This window comes from Dromiciops gliroides, chromosome 1, assembly GCF_019393635.1.
Source record: "Dromiciops gliroides isolate mDroGli1 chromosome 1, mDroGli1.pri, whole genome shotgun sequence".
Taxonomy (NCBI): Eukaryota; Metazoa; Chordata; class Mammalia; order Microbiotheria; family Microbiotheriidae; genus Dromiciops; species Dromiciops gliroides.
In genome coordinates this window covers 387,056,916-387,074,388 of record NC_057861.1, presented here as the reverse complement: position 1 = coordinate 387,074,388, position 17,473 = coordinate 387,056,916, and the positions used below count along the sequence as shown (strand labels likewise).

Genomic DNA, 17,473 nt, shown 5'->3' with positions numbered 1-17,473 from the left:
AGACTGAAGTTAGGCAGACACCTCCAGCTTAAAAGCTAAGCCAACCCTTTCTGATAGTAGCTACAAGAGCAGAACATTCCAAAGTCCTTCCATAGTGCAGTTCTATTAAGCTAAATTCCCCTTAAAGCTACCTCACCTTATTTAAGAGGCATGAGTTAGTTCTTAGTATTTAGTGCTCCACAGTGGAGCAATCCACGAAGCATGTTGGGTTTGGAGGGCTAAACTCAAGGAAAGAGCCCCTGAAGGCCCATAGATAAACACCCCAAACCATACATACCTTTCCCATTTGTGCTGCACTATTGCCTCGGGCACCCAGGAAAAGCATACTCAAGGCATAGAGCAAACTCACAGGGGAAAAGAAAACATTGTCCCCAACATGGTTGCTGCTCAGTTCTTTAAAAACATCCAAGCAGAATTCAACATTAGCTGTACTGAGAGAATCCATTTTAAACCCAGAGTTGTCTAAGAAGAAAAGAAAACAACTTTAGGATATATTTGGTTACTTAGACATTCATCAGAAGGTTAGTATTCCAGGTTTAATGACCCTGTACTGAACATTTCATTACAAATGACAAAGAGCCCACCATTTACATAGCTGTTTTAGGTCCTAAGACTAGATGATTCTAAATTCTCTTATATCAATCAATCAATCATCCAACCAAAAAAGGATTTATTAAGCTTTTACTACTAGTAAGCACAGTGAAAAGTAAAACATTTCCTACCCTCAAGCTGTTTTTATTCAAATGGAGAGAAAAAATATATGGAGATGTAAATGGCACACCTTCCTCTTTCCTCCTTCTCTCTCCCTCTCCTCTCCCTCCTCCTGTCCCCTGTTCGATCTTACTCTAAAGTTAAACCGGGACCAACTTGTTAAGTTGTTTGGATTATTTCCTCAAGAAAGTCAAATGTCAAATTTTCAGTGTAAGCATTTACAACTCAGAAATTGGTAAACTCTACAAATGTGTTTTTGTGGCTTGTTTAAACTTAATAAAAGGATGCAGAAAATGTTAATAATGCACATTAAACTTAAAAGTGTACCATGTATACATTCCCCATACACACATACACCCTCACATAGCTGGTTAAACATTTACCAGCACAGCAATGGCTCACATTCTCAATTTTCACTCACACTAGCATATTGGATCCAAAAGGGGAGCTATTACTATTATTACAATCCTAGAAGTAACTCTTTTGGTTGCTACTTATACTACTCTAGCTACTGAGACCCTACCAATAAACTTCGCATTAACTAATCAGCCAGATGACTCAGTTAATTCCTGGGGAAAAAACACTCAAAAGGTAAAACAAGAAAAATATTTACAAGATATCCACCTATAAACATGGGACTTACTCTCTCCCCAGTATACACGACATCTGTAAGAAGAGTAGGCATAGGAATACATGTGACCAAGAAAACTCACAACTCAAACAAATCTCATTGTCCTCTCTCTTTCTTGGGATTTGTCTTCACACAGTTCCCTGATGGACATAGAATCCGTGTTGGACAAGTGACTCTGCTCCCAAGCTGTGCCCCTGCACTGTTGGGCTGGGTCACTCCTCTCCTAAACTGAAGTTATTCCTGGACAGTGTGGAGTCTCATTCTTTCAGAGTATGAAGGCAATGACTCTTAGTTTGGAACTCGGAGAAGCTTCTCTAATTCTACTTTTTTGTCCTGGCTCTAAAGGCTTTTTGCCTCCCAAACAGCAAAAAGTTTTAAATTCTCTTTTTTTCTATAAGCTCTGAGGTCTTTCTGTTGACCAACCATCATAGTTGAGTGTTAGTCCCCCTCATTGAGAAATCTCACTCTAACTTATTGTCATCAACCATTCCATTAACCAGATATCCATCTCTGTCATTTAGACCATACCCAGCCAATGGATATTTGCCCCCAAAACAGTTTTGGGATTCAATGTTCCCCAGTTTTTAAATAAATTTGTCATATTTTATCTTTACATCACCTAAATTTCCTCCTCTCCCCCTCTTCTAACCTCTCTTTTCCTTTCAGCCATCCTGTATAACAATTTTTAAAAATAAAAAGACAATCAACAGGAAAAATCATCATAATCAAAATAAAAACTTGCAATGCTCCTTCCCCACCTTCCCCCTTCCCTGAAAAGTTGTCAGGGGAGGTATGTTCTCATATCTCTTCCTTGGGACCATGTTTGTTCTTTGTAATGGTGCAACATTCATTTTTAATTGTCTTATGATTGCTATTCTCATCATTTTCATTATTATAATCATTATCTATGTTGTTTTATTGGCTCTAATTCATTTTACATCAGTTCACGGAAGTTTTCATGCTCTTTTTATTTGTCATATTCATTTTTTCTTAAGACACAATAATATCCATTGCATTCATGCTCACAATTTGTATAGCCATTCCCTAATCAGTGAGCATCTACTTTGTTTCCAGTTATTTTTGCCACAAAAGAGTTGCTACAAATACTTTGACATATATAGAGACTTTCTTTGGGGGGCATATACCTATTAGCAGAATCCCTAAGTCAAATGCAATGGACATTTTAGCCACTTTTTTTTTACAATTCCAAATTGCTTTCCAGAATGGTTGCATTAATTCCCCACCAACAATGCACTGGTGTGCCTATTCCACGACCCCTCTGATACCACCTTTTGTCATCTTTGCCAATTTTCTGGGACTTGGGTAAAGCCTCAAAATTGCATTGTTTTGAATTGCATTTCTCTTATTACATATTTGAAGCATTCTTTCATGTAGTTGTTATTAATTTACCCTTTTTCTTCCTTGTTCATATCCTTTGAACAGTTCTCTTCTTCTCTTGTTTTGAAGCCTCAAATTCTTCTATTAGTTTTGTATAAATGAGCAACTGGGAAATAAGACACAGAGGCAGTCTTGGTCCTAGGTTAAGTGCATTGTCTCTTTGGGCTGATTTTTTGGGTGTTTTTCATATACATCTTACATTTGTCTTTGTAATCATCAAAACTTCCAGATCTGAAAGGGGTGTGTATGTGTGTACGCAAAACACAAACAAAACAGATATGATAACCTTAAGAAGAAGGCACTGACAGCTGAAAGAACCAACAAAGACCTTATCCAGAAAATAGTGTTTGAACCAAAGCTTTAAGGAAACCAAATTCCAAGGGGGAATTGAAGCTTCCAAAGTGACAGACACAAGAAATAGAATGTCATACAGGAGTAACAGAAAGAAAGCCAATCTGGCTAGCTATGAGCTAGGTACACGGATGGGTGCAATCTCTGAGAAGCACTTTCCTGTTCTTTGTGTTCCCTTTTTCCCTTGGTTTAACTTCAAGGCCCTGTACTGTGTTGGTACACTCTCCACCAATATGGCTCTCATCATTACTTAATATATAGCTTTCATGAATTCATGTGGCCACCCAAAAAAAGTATTTGCTAGTTATTTTTTTGATGAGTCTCTTCAAAATGACCTGATCTGTTTTTCAGAAGTCAGGCAATATGCCATGAAGCCCACACTTGAATCCATTCCCCTTGACAGAATTTACCAGGACATGCATTCAGGACCAGGAATCCAGGGACAGCGCAACCCCAAATGGGAGGATCCAGCACTGGAGTAAGCCATTAAGGAAGGCTCATTTTAAATTCCTACATAATCATCTTGGAAGGAAAGTTGGGGGGGGGGAATGTTATTTTCTACTCTAACTGTTTAAGTTAACAGGTATTGTCCATCAAGAAGCTGGCTATTAATTACTGTGCTACTACTAAACTGCCACAGGGCACAACCATTCTGGACACTGTTTGTATTTGTCACAATAGGAGGATACAAACAAAGCACCCCAGCAAAATTGAGACATAGATGAAATTTGTCTTTATTGCTCCCAGCTACATTTTTCTCCCTACTCCTACAAGTGGAAAGAAACCAGGCTGAGTAGTAAATGATCACAGCACACATTTTACAAAGGGCTTTGGAATATACAATCATGATAACAATAAGTTATGTAAATAGCCTTGAAGGTTTGCAAAGAACTTCATATCTATTATCTCAAATAATCTCACAACAGCCCCTTAAATTGGAATAAATACTATTAATAACCCCATTTAAGAGATGGGGAACTTGAGTCTGAGAGAGGTTAAGTGATCACAGAGCTTAGTGTCTGAGGGATATTTCCAACTCAAGTCTTCTGATTCAAATGTTCAGTACTCTATAAAGTATAACATAGTAATACCACCCATTGTTGGATGCCTAAGTGGCAGTTGAAGATGTGAAATTGTAGGTCAATAGAGAAGTTAGGGCTGGATAAGTAGATTTGAGAAACTTTAGCCTAGAGATGATAATTAAATCCAGGGGAGCCGATGAGATGAGCAAATGAAATAATACAAAAGGAGAAAAGAAAAGAGTTCATGAAAGAGCCCAGTGGACTATGATAAGAGGGAATGTTCTGGACGAGGATCCAGCAAAGGAGATTGAGAAAAAACAGTTAGATAGGTATGGGGAGAATAAGAAGAGAGTAATGTCCAAAAATCTAGGGAGAAGAAAGTATCAAGGAAAAGAGGGAGATCAACCGTCTCAAAGACAACAAAGAGGTCAAGAAGCATGAGGAATAAGAAAGGGTCATTGAATTTGGCAATTAAGAGATTATGGATAATTTTGGAGACAGCAGTTTTGGTTGGATGATGAGATTGGAAAGGAAATGGAGATGCCTATTGTAAATGGTCTTCTCAAGGAGTTTGACCCCAAAAGGCAGGAGAGATATGAGATGTATACTAAGGATAGATGACTTAGTGAGGGTTTGGAGGGAAGGAGGAACACTTGGGATTATATTTTAGGTAATAGGGAAATAGTCACAAAATCCAGGGCTCCTTCCACTATACCATGTGGCCTCATACCAGTAAGAAAGTGACTTTTTAGTTCTAAGTACTGTTGATCAGGTCATCATTGGGTGATAGCATAGTAGGGAGGAAAGGGGAACAAAAACCAGAATCCCAGAGGATAAGCTTGAAGTGTGTTGAGCATCTGGTGAGAAAGAGGCAGTGGTGTGTGTGTGTGTGTGTGTGTGTGTGTGTGTGTGTGTGTGTGTGTATACACCTGCTGCTGAGACAAGGAACAAAAATATATTTTGCTTTGTTTTGTTTCTTAAGGTTTGTTTTGGGGCAGCTAGGTGGCGCAGTGGATAGAGCACCGGCCCTGGAGTCAGGAGTACCTGAGTTCAAACCCGGCCTCAGACACTTAACACTTACTAGCTGTGTGACTCTGGGCAAGTCACTTAACCCCAATTGCCTCACTAAAAAAAAAAAAAAAAAAAAAAAGATTTGTTTCATTGGGAAATGAGGAGTTCCTTCAGAAAAATTGAAAAGTCATCAGCAGGGGTGATGTTGAACCTGGAGATGAGAATAAGGATCTAGATTGTTATAGGAAACATGTATGATAGCTGTTGTCAAATAATTGAAAAATTATCAAGGGGAAAAAGAAATAAGACAGAATTATTCTTCTCAAGAAGACAAAACCAGGAGTTGGTAGCTATTCCCAGCGGAAAGAATTTGCCTCAATATGAGAAAGAAAACCTTACAATTAGAGATACCGTTTAATTGTCTAGGGGGTACCCCAAAATGGAATGGACTAAGTGAGGGGTTAGTAAATCTCCTGTTACTGCAGGTATCTAAATAAAACTAGATAACAACTAGAATGGATTGTTTTAGATGGGATTTATGGATTGCTTTGAGGTTGGACTAGGTCAAGGCTTCTTAAACTTTTTCTGCTTGCAACCCCTTTTCACCTGCAAAATTTTTACCCTACCCCAAGTATATAGGTATACATAAGCTTTTACTGTTACCAAATGTTTCATGACCCCTACATTCAATTACATCACACCATATAGGGTTGAAACCCACAGTTTAAGAAGCTTTGGACTATGTAACATGGACATTGGCTCTGGAGTCAAAGTATTTGGATTCGAATCCTCCCTATAACACTCATTACCTGTATGATCTTGTGCCAGTCACTTCACTGTCCTGGGCCTCAGTTTTCTCATCTGTAAAATGAGATTGTTGGTCTAGATCAGTGGTTCTCAAAGTGTGGTCTGAACAATCAATAGGGCTAGGGTTCCTGAGACCTTTTCAAGAAGTCCAAGAGGTCAAAATCATTTTCATATTAATACTAAAATGTTGTTTGTCTATTAAATCACTATATGAATATATAAATAAGACCTAAATATATAAGGGATTGTGGGAAAACTGGGACACTAATCCACTGTTGGTGGAGTTGTGAAAAGATCCAACCATTCTGGAGAGCAATTTGAAATTATGCCCAAAGGGCTGTAGAATTGTGCATATCCTTTGATCCAGCAATACCATTACTTGGTATATATCCCAAAGACATCCCCAAAAGAGAAAAAGACCTATTTGTACAAAAATATTTATAGCAGCTCTTTTTGTGGTAGCTAAAAATTAGAAATCAAAGGTATTCCCATAAATTGGGAAATGGCTAAACAAACTGTGGTATATGATGGTGATGGAATATTACTGTGCAGTAAGAAATGACAAACAGGATGACTTCAAAAAGGTCTGGAAAGACATGTATGAAATGATGTATTGGGAAGTGAGCAGAACCAAGAGTACAATGCACACGGACAACAATATTGTTCAATGAAGAACTGTGAATGACTTGACTATTCTCAACAGTACATTAATCCAAGACAATCCCAAAAGAATATTGATGAAACATATTATCTACCTCCAAAGAAAGAACTGATATTGATGGAACAGACTGAAGCATGCTATTTTGCATGATCATATATATATATATATATATATATAAAATCCATATTGGATTGTTTGCCACCTTGGGGAGGGGGGAGGAAAGGGAAGGAAGGAGGAATAGAGATTGAAACAGAAAAATCTAAATAAAAATGTTTAATCTGAAAAAAAAATTAATGTGGGGGAGGGGTGTGCTAGGAAGGGTTCAGGAGGTATATATGTATGTATATACACATATAATATATATGTTGTGTATATATGAGTTATTTAGGTCTTGTTTATATAATAATTATGTTTAAACAAATCTGTCATATATATTATTTGTATAAATTGATATGTATACATTATTTATAAAATAGTTATTTAGATATTTAAAATACTAAGTTATATGTATTAGAACATATCTAGACATATCTAAATGTAATAATGTAGAAAATTTACATTATATATCATACATATGAACATATTATATCTATTTGATATATGTATAAAATATAATTATATATCACAAATTAAAATAAAATAAAAATTATATATCACACATAAAAAATAAATTAAAAAACAAACTCTAAATTGCAGAGAAGTTGCCAATCTATGCTGCCAGAAGAAGTGTCTGCTTCCAGGAATTCCCAACCCTGATAGTCATATAACTAATCTTTGTATTTGTATCCCCATTTTTGACATAGAAGACAATCAATGTTTATTTATTGATCTCTACATTGTGTATACATTTTTATATGTACATGTTTCCCTCTTCTAGATTGTAAATTCTATGAGTGAAGGAACTGTTTTTCAACTAAATCCAGCCTCAGACTCTTACTAGCTGTGTGACTTTGGGCAAGTCATTTAACCTCTGTCTGTCTCGGTTCCTCATCTGTAAAATGGAGTTACTAATAGTGCCTACTTCATAAGGTTGTTGTGAGGACACAACGTAATAATATTTGTAACAGACATCCTTTGTGACCTCTCTGGGCTACTTGACACTAACTGTTGACCACCCTCTCCTCTTGGATGCTCTCTCCTCTGGGTTTTTGTGACATTACTCTCTCCTAGTTTTCCTCTTACCTGTCCAAACACTCCTTTTCAATGTCCTTTGCTGACTCATCATCTAACATCATGTCCTATAACAGAGGGTATGCTCCAAGGTTCTTTTCTGGGCCTCCTTCTCTCCTCTCTTTCTTGGCAAACTTATTTACTCTCACGAGTTGAATCATCATCTTTATACAGATGACGCCTAGATCAATATATCTAGCCCCAGTCTGTTTCCTGAGCTTCTGTTCTGCATAACTTCTAGTGGAGATTGCAAAATTAGTATTCTGAAAACACCCCAATTTCATGTTGAAAACAGAACGCATTAACTCCCCCAATCATGAACCTATGTCCCCCCTCCCCCCAATCCATCTCTCTACTAGACTTCCCTCTTACTTTCAAAAGCACCGTTATCTTCTAGTCTACCTGATTTGGGGCGGGGGGGGGGGCGGCAATGAGGGTTAAGTTACTTGCCCAGGGTCACACAGCTAGTAAGTGTCAAATGTCTGCGGTTCAGATTTGAACTCAGGTCCTCCTGAATCCAGCACTGGTGCTTTATCCACTGTGCCACCTAGCTGCCGACCAAGTCTACCTGATTTTTAATACTGGTGTTTTCCTTGACTACTCATTCTCTTTAACCCTATATATCCAATTAGTTGTCAAATCAAGCTATTTCCAGCTTCACAACATTTCTTGATCAGAACTTCCTCTCTCTTCTCCTCACCTCTGCACCACAGATTCCTTCTCTTGCTTCAGAATATAAATCAAGAGGGGCAGCTAGGTGGCAGAGTAGATAAAGCACTAGCCCTGGATTCAGGAGGACCTGAGTTCAAATCCAGCCTCAGACACTTGACACTTACTAGCTGTGTGACCCTGGGCAAGTCACAACCCTCATTACCCTGCAAAAAAAAAAAAAAATATATATATATATATATATTTTTTTTTTTTTTTTAAAGAATATAGGGGCAGCTAGGTGGAGCAGTGGATAGAGCACCGGCCCTGGAGTCAGGAGTACCTGAGTTCAAATCCAGCCTCAGACACTTAACACTTACTAGCTGTGTGACCCTGGGCAAGTCACTTAACCCCAATTGCCTCACTTAAAAAAAAAAAAAAGAATGTAAATCAGAACTACCTTCCACCTGAAGTCTTTCCCAACTGCTAGAGCCCTCACCAACTATTGCATGCACTTGTTTTGCATTGATTCCATCTATACTTATATAGGCACATGTTGTTTCCCCCAAAAGATGTAAGTTTCTCAAGGACAGGAATTACCTCATTCTTTGTATTTGTATTTCCAACATCCAATATAGTATCTGCCATTAGCACAATGTGGTTTTTAAGAAATGCTTGTTGATTGGTGGGTTGCTACACATTACTGTCCATGTGATCTTGAATAACTCACTTTACTTCCCTAAGTCTCAGTTTCCTCCTCTGTAAAATGGACTCAATGACCCCTGAGATCCCTTCCACCTTGAAATTGGTCAGCCGATGAGCCTCTGAACCTAACTAGGATGGTCTTCCACTGACAGAATCACATTTCCCATTGCTCAGCCTATACTTGAGACTTTTTTAAAAGTTCTGTAGGATTTGCCAGAACTTTACATTGTCAAAGTCTTTGAGAAATTAGTCACCTCCTTGCCAAAATGGGCCATTGGAAGACTATTATATTATTATATAATATATATATATAGAAGGAATTCTGAGATTCTGCTATGATTCCATAAGATAACAGAACCAAAAGGGTTTATTTGACCTACCTAAAGTCCTATGGCTAATCAATAGTAGTTTTAGGAATAGAACCCAATCATCATGTCTATTGGTTCTTTTTCACTAGATGGCAATGCCATCCCTAGCATTATATTCTTTCTTTTTTGTTTGTTTTTGCAAAAAAAAGATTTTAATCCAGAGGATTGATGTTTCCAAAAATAATATCCAGACTTTTCTAGACAAACATTGGAACTGGGTTTGTTACACAGAAGGGGAAATTGTTAACAGAATCATTTTCTTAACAATAAAACAATGAACAAAAAGTAATTTTTGTACAGTATAGAAGCCATTCAAAATAACAGTCCTGGGCATGCAACATTACACTTTCTGTCAATCAGGTACCTCATACCAAAAAGATCACCATGGCAAAGTGACACAAAAAGTCTTTACATAGCACTATTTTGCCTATTGTTGGCTGCTTTCTTCTTTTTTCCCTAGCATTATATTCTTCTTCTTCTTTTTTTGGTGAGGCAATTGGGGTTAATGACTTGCCCAGGATCACACAGCTAGTAAGTATTAAGTGTCTGAGGTCGGTTTTGAACTCAGGTCCTCCTGACTCCAGGGCCTGTGCTCTATTCACTGCACCACCTAGCTGCCCCTCTAGCATTATATTCTAATGAAAGCTAGATGGCATAATAGAATGCTAGAAGAACTGAGTTCTGGGTAAACCACTTCACTTCTATTAGACTCAGTTTCCTTATCTATAAATTGAGGGTAATAATAGTTCCTACCTCATAGGGATGTTGTAAAGATCAAGTAAAATAATATATGCAAAATGCTTTCCAAATCTCAAAGTGCTAGAACCAAGAGAACAATTTATACAAAAGCATCATAATAAAAGCAAACAATTTTGAAAGACTTAAGAACTTTGATCAATGCAAGGCTCAACCATAATTTCAGTAGACCCCAAATGAAAAATGATGATCCCACTTCTGACAGGGTTGATTAAATATACAGAACAAGACATGTATTTTTGCACATGTTGCTTGATTATGCATATCTGTTACAAAGGTTTTGTTTTTCTTTTTCTTTTCTGTGTGTAGTGGAGAGAGATGAGAGGGAGAGGGAATGAAAACTTGTTAACTGAAAAAAATTAATTGCAAAAAGTTCTATATAAATATTAATTATTCTTATTAAACTTTATATGAGGTTCTCTAAATTTTTGTCAAAATTCCCTCTGTGTGTTTAAAAAAGATTGAGAATGCCAAACTCTCCTCTTGCTAAGAAAAAAAACCCTTTTGGGAAACATTCCTCCCTTTTTCTACATGATATCTTCACAGTTGCAGTCAGCTGACTTTTGCAAGATAAATCTTTCACAGAAGTAAAAATTTAACTAATCTGTCATCAACTAATCTGATGAACACAGATAAAACTTTGTTAACTTAAGCAGGGATCGGCAGTGTGCTTTCTTTCTCAAGCTCATAGGCATGTCAAATCATCCTGCCTGTCTTCCTTTTTTGGTTTCCTTTAAAGTATGTCTCACTAGCTAGCTGGACCAGTTTGATTACTATTCTCTGGCTCTGCCACATAGGATTAGAACCAGAGATTGAAAGCTGGAAGGGAACTTGGAGACCATCTGGTCCAATCCCCTTATTTACAGATAAGGAAACTGAAGCTCAGAGAAATGAAGTGACTTGCCCAAAGTTAGACAGGTAGCAAGTGGCAGAGTTTGCTTTTGAACCCAGGTCCACTGCCCACAGAGACACCACCTTCAGTTGAATTAAAGGATCTTTCCAGTTTATGTGCATGGATTTTCTTTCCTCTTTCCCCTCCTCTTCTCCCCTTCTCCTTCTCTCCCTCTCTTTGTCTCATATGTGTGTATATAAACATATGTGTGATATATACATAAATATATGTAATATATATGAATATCTACTTATATACAAACCTATATACATATTTCTAGTCAATAATATTAGAAAGTCATAAATCTATTCCCTTTAAAAATCATGGTTGGTTTGTGTTTATTTTTTTGTTTTGTTTTGTTTTGCAGGGCAATGAGGGTTAAGTGACTTGCCCAGGGTCACACAGCTAAAGTGTCAAGTGTGAGACCAGATTTGAACTGAGGTCCTCCTGAATCCTGGGCTGGTGTTTTATCCACTGTGCCACCTAGTTGCCCCCTTATAACTATTGGTTTTTGGGTTTTTTGGTGAGGCAATTGGGGTTAAGTGACTTGCCCAGGGTCACACAGCTAGTAAGTATCAAGTGCCTGAGGCCAGATTTGAACTCAAGTCCTCCTGAATTCAGGGCCAGTGCTCTATCCACTATGCCACCTAGCTGCCCTGGTTTGTGTTTATTTTTAAGTCTTTGATGTATGTCAGATTGGAAAGTTCTATAGTTTACACTATTCATTCTGAAAGACAGCATGATATAGTTGATATAGCTGATATACGACTAGCCTTGGGGTCAGGAAAAATTCTACCTCTCTAACTCAAAAAGGAGGACATTTAGTCCCAGGAAGTGGGGGACTTGGGAAGCAGACTTCAGAGTACAGAGAAAAGGGAAATTGTAAACTGAGTTTGGGAAACACCAAATAATACAATTTGACTTAACCTAGCATACAGGAAGGGAATTAACAACATAAAGCAGGAAAGGTGGATTGAATCCAGATTGTGGAACCCTTAAATGCCAGGCTAGATTCAAGGCAATAGGGAACCAATGAAGATTTTAGAAAGGTGTGAGGGTAGTGACATGGTCAGTCCTAGGCTTTATTTGAAATGATTCATTTGACAGCTATGGAAATAAAGGAATGGAGATATGGGAAGACTAGAATCAGGAAGACCAGTTAGGATAGAGGAGAGGTGATGAGGGCCTGGAGGAAAGGCAGTGGCCACATAAATGGAAAGCCTGGATGAATACCAAAAAAAAAAAAAGTAGTGGAGATAGAATTAACTGAACTTGGAAAAGTCTTATCAACAAAATCTGAGTGACTTTCATTCAGGGGCCATTCCAAACCATCTCTTCACTTCAAGCCTTCAATTTTGCTCCTTCCCCATTCCCTCTCAGCAGAAGACTTTGCCTCCTCCTTTTTTTTTTTTTTTTTTTTTTGCAGGCAATGGAAGTAAAGTGACTTGCCCAGGGTCACACAGCTAGTAAGTGTTAAGTGTCTGAGGCCGGATTTGAACTCAGGTACTCCTGAATCCAGGGCCGGTGCTTAACCACTGCGCCATCTAGCTGCCCCCTTGCCTCCTCCTATTTTAATGAAACAATAAAAGCCAACTGTCATGAGCTTTCTCTTTTCCCATATTGTGTACCTTCAAACCCTTCTACACTGGGCACCCATTTTCTCCCCCTTGGCTGAAAAATCTGAAAAAGAGATGGCCCTTCACCTTTCAAATGCCATCCCATCTACTTATTCCCTTAATCGTATTACCTTTTCATCCCCTCTGGGGATCTTTACACCCTTCCTGGATTCCTTTCTCTTTCCTCTTCAAATATCTCCTTATTTATTGGCTCTTTCCCTGTCACCTACAAATATGCCTTAAATTGTTGTGGTTTTTTTTAACCTTCATCTTACACTGGTATCATCTCAAGCTATTGCCCTACATCCACTTCCTTACCATTCACTTCTCACCTTCTACTAATTTGGCTTCTGACCCCATCACTCCATTGAAACTGCTCTTCCCAAGGATACTGATGATCTCTTGACTGCTGAGACCTATGGCCTTCTTTCTGTCCTTACCCTCTTGACCTCTCATCAGCTTTTAATGCCATCAACTAACCTTTCTCTCTACGTCTTTGCTTTGCCTTTTTTTTTGTCCCTCAAGCCTAGAAAATCCCTTCTATTCCTTTCTTCTGAAACCAAAGGGAATGGAGAGTTATAATAAGCACCTTCAAATAATGTCCCCTTTCACACTTCTCTCCTACCATTCCTTGATATCCTCAAATGCATATATCTTATTAATTTACAATATTCCTATAGCCCTTCTTATCTATTCTGTTCCTTAGCATAGTGCTTGCTTACCCCCATCTTCTTGTCATTGGAAACCTGGGAAGGTACACAGGCCTCCCTGTGAGCTGGATTCTCTATTCTTGGTATATAAACCGACTTCCTACTTAGAAAGTCAGCTTTACAAGAGTAAGAATAGAGCCCAGATTAGTTGTTTGAAGCACACATCAGCTTTACAGAGAGGTATTTTTATTTCACCCAAGCATGAGTGTATCAGAGTAGGGCCATTGGTCCCAAGGATCATTGTATTTAGAGATGGACAGAACCTAAAAGACCATCCATTCCAACTCCATCTTACAGATGGGGAAATTTAGGCAAGGAAAACTAAATGACTAACCCATGTGTATACAAGCAGTCAGCCTCAGAAATGAAACATAATTTGTAATTAGAATTGATTCTCTTCAGTTCTTTTAGCAATTGTTAGGGTTTGGGAGTTGGGGGATTTGGGGGGGGGGTTGGTCTTACTGCTGACCTTTCTTGACTCCCTTAGATTTGGGGACCTCATGCTCAAATTGAAGAGATATGGATTAAGTAATAATAGTATGGCTAGATTTTGAAGGATTCCTCCAAAGAATAGCCATTAATATCTTGATATACAGGCAGAACAAGGTCTCTAGATGATTTCCATCTAAGGTGTCAGTGTTACTGACATAGATGAAGGAAGGTGACAGATACATAAAGCCAAAAGGGAGAGTTAAAGTATTTAGAGGTAGAGCCAAGATCCAAGGAGATCTTGATAAGCTAAAATGATGGGCTTAACCTAATAAGACAAAACTGAAAAGCTTTAACTTTAAAGTCTTATACTTAGGTTAAATTTTTTTCCCATAAATACAAAACAGATGAGGCATGACAAGATAACAGTTTCTATGGAAAATATTTGGAGGTTTTAGTGAACTGCAAGATCAGCATGAGTCAACAATATGATATGGAAACATTCAATATTAGTATGGTCTTAGAACACTATGAGAGGGGCAGCTAGATGGCGCAGTGGATAGAGCACCAGCCCTGGAGTCAGGAGTACCTGAGTTCAAATCCGGCCTCAGACACTTAACTAGCTGTGTGACCCTGGGCAAATCACTTAACCCCAATTGCCTCACTAAAAAAAACCAAAAAACAAAAAACAAAACACTGCGAGAGAGGCATGATGATAACCCAAGTGGGTGCAGTGATAATCCTGCTGTCTTCATTTCACTTTTCACTGATATTTATATAACACTTTAATGTTTGCAAAGCACCGTACAAACCATATCTCACTGGATCCCTACTTGATCTTTGTAAGGTAGACACTAATCATGTTATCAGGTAAAAGAGACTGAGGTACAGAAGGCTAAAGTCACTTGGCCAGAGCCACAGTTAGGAACCCCACACCACCTATCTGTTTAGGCCCAAGGACCACATTTTAGGAATGATGGTGACAAGCTGGGGTGTCCCCAGAGATGAGTGATCATATATCAAGGGATGGTCATAGCATATGGATTCATTTGAAGAAAAATGAGGCAGAGAAGATTTAGGAATAACTTGATAAGGCATCTTCTGTCGCTTGAGAAGCTACGTGAAAGAGCATTTTGATTTGTTCTATGTGGCCAAAAGAGGGTGGGACTGGGATTGGTACCTTGCAGAGAAGTGAATTTCACCTCCAAGTAAGAAAAAGCTTAAAGCTACCCTAAAAATGGAATGCGCTACTTTGAAAGGTGATGGGGTCCCTCTTCCCTAGAAGACTTTAAGTGGAAGCTGGATGGCCAGTTACTTTGGATATATTAGAAATGATTCTGGGGCAGCTAGTTGGCACAGTGGATAAAGCACCGGCCCTGGATTCAGGAGGACCTGAGTTCAAATCTGGACTCAGACAACTTGACACTTACTAGCTGTGTGACCCTGGGTAAGTCACTCAACCCTCATTGCCAAGAAAGAAAGAAAGAAAGAAAGAAAGAAAGAAAGAAAGAAAGAAAGAAAGAAAGAAAGAAAGAAAGAAAGAAAGAAAGAAAGAAAGAAAGAAAGAAGTGATTCTTAGTCAAATGAGTGTTGAATCATATGAACTCTGCAGAGGAAGTGCAAGACCAACTCCATCTTGGAGCAACCTTGACATTTAGAAGTGATATGGCAAGCACGTTATTATGAAATTACAAAGATGATTAAGAGACCAAATGTCTCAGAATTCAAAGCATAGCTAAAGCGTTCAAGAATGCTAAATATAAACCACAAAATGTTATCAAATCCTTGACATTTTTTCATTATTTTTTCATCCACTCTTCCCTTAAATCTAGAAAAATGTAAAGCTTTGGCACGAAGCATCACAACAGTGCTCACAGCAATCTGATTCTGTCTCACTGTTTGACATCTATGACTGTGCCTTGGTCTGATTGTTGACAACTCTGAAGGATCATCCAACTCTGAGATTCTGCAGTTCTGTGAAAGCTGGACCCTTTTCTATCCCAAAATTAACATCTAGTAAGTCGAAGTTCAGGCAGTGAGGCAAATGGGGCTTTGAGACAAGAACCTTTCCCTGAGCACTACAGAGAAGGTAAGAGCCTGGCTACCTTTCCTTGGTTTGCCCTTGGGAGTCTTCAAAGGGGTCTCTTAATTTTTGGATTAAATTTAATTCTCCTCCCCAGCCAATTGAGAGAGAATAACTTTGCTGTTCTGAACTCATATTTCCTCTCCAGGGCTGGATCATATCATTTCTTTGTTCTTCTAGGGAATGGGCTACAATCTCCTTGGGTGGCCTTAATTCCCATCTCTGCCTCCCCAGTCTACTAGACAGGCTGTTCTCTCCCTTAGGGCCTAACCTTGGCAAAGACAACTCTGACGTCAGTCCTTTACCAAGGATGCCCCACCTGACTGAGGGGTTATCACTAAGGATTCGGGTGGGGAAAGACAGAGGAAATAGTCTTTCATTGTAATTAACCCCTCCTCAAAGCCACTAATTAGAGCCCATTCGCACAGCGTAGAAGCTGGTAAGGACTTTAAACATGCTGTGTATTCTGTTTTCATAGTTTAACACTTTCATTGTATGTTCCAGGATCAGAGATTTGGAGATGGAAGCAACCTAGGAAACCATCTAGTCCAACTTCCTCTTCTTACAGGTGAGAAAACAGAGACCAAAACGTTAAATAACTTTAACCAAGTTCTCACAAGTAGGAAAGCCTTGCAGGTGAAATATATTGTTGTTGTTTTGAATAGTGGAACCAGTTCTCTGAACATTCTAGAGCAGATGCAAGGGAGGTTAGGGAGAAGCTTTCACAGAAAGAACTGCTGAGAGCCAAAACGCTTGAAGGGTCACAAAGGAATCTCCTGCTGGTTAGGATAGATGCAATGGCTTTCCTGAAGGCTATGGTGAGAAGGAAGGACCCATTTTGCAAAGCTCCACTTGACTGCCTTAAATTTGAACTCACACAATTACTAGCAAACCCTAGTTTCATGCAATCAATAAGTAGAACTCAGCTTCGAGTCCTGACTCTGATGATTCCTGCGTGCCCTTGGACAAGTCACCCTCTGGACTTCAGCCATTTCCAGCGTAAAATGAGAGAGCTCTGTTAGACAACCTCTAAGATCTCCTCTATCTCTCAATCCTATGACCCCATGCTCTATTAAATAATATCATAGAAATATAGCAAGCTTAAGGCATAATTTATACTTTAAATTAATCAAACATTATAATTCAAGTTTATTTAGTCTTATCACCTTGTGTCAAGGTGGTTGAGGGCAGATACTGAGTCACCATTTGGTCCAGATAGAACAGAATCTATCAGACCATCAATATGTATGGCCCGGAGAGGGGCAGGCTGCCTCTGTGTCTTCCAGTGTCTTACATTTGCTAAGTGTACAGCCTGGGCTCTTGCTTGAATTCTCCCATTAGCCCATCCTCCTGGAAATCCTTAAACCTCCCTTCTTCATTGTGAGAACTGAGCAGTTCTCGGAAGCAGTGTTCTCTGGGGTGTAACCTGTTTGTTTACCAATGTGGGCATTTACATCATTCCTCACTAAAACTCGGTGTTCCAGGGAGCTCAAAGCCCAACCAT

At 38.7% G+C, this 17,473-nt stretch overlaps 1 protein-coding gene across 2 annotated transcripts in view; it reads right to left on the bottom strand.

Moving 5' to 3' along the window:
- The window catches only part of SERPINB11 (serpin family B member 11), a 75,305-nt gene that overhangs the window by 16,381 nt on the left and 41,451 nt on the right, over nucleotides 1-17,473 (bottom strand). For both annotated transcript variants that reach the window (XM_043986526.1, XM_043986534.1), the window contains one exon: nucleotides 278-462. In XM_043986526.1, the coding sequence (XP_043842461.1) occupies nucleotides 278-462 (185 nt within the window). The remainder of the gene's footprint in view (nucleotides 1-277; nucleotides 463-17,473) is intronic.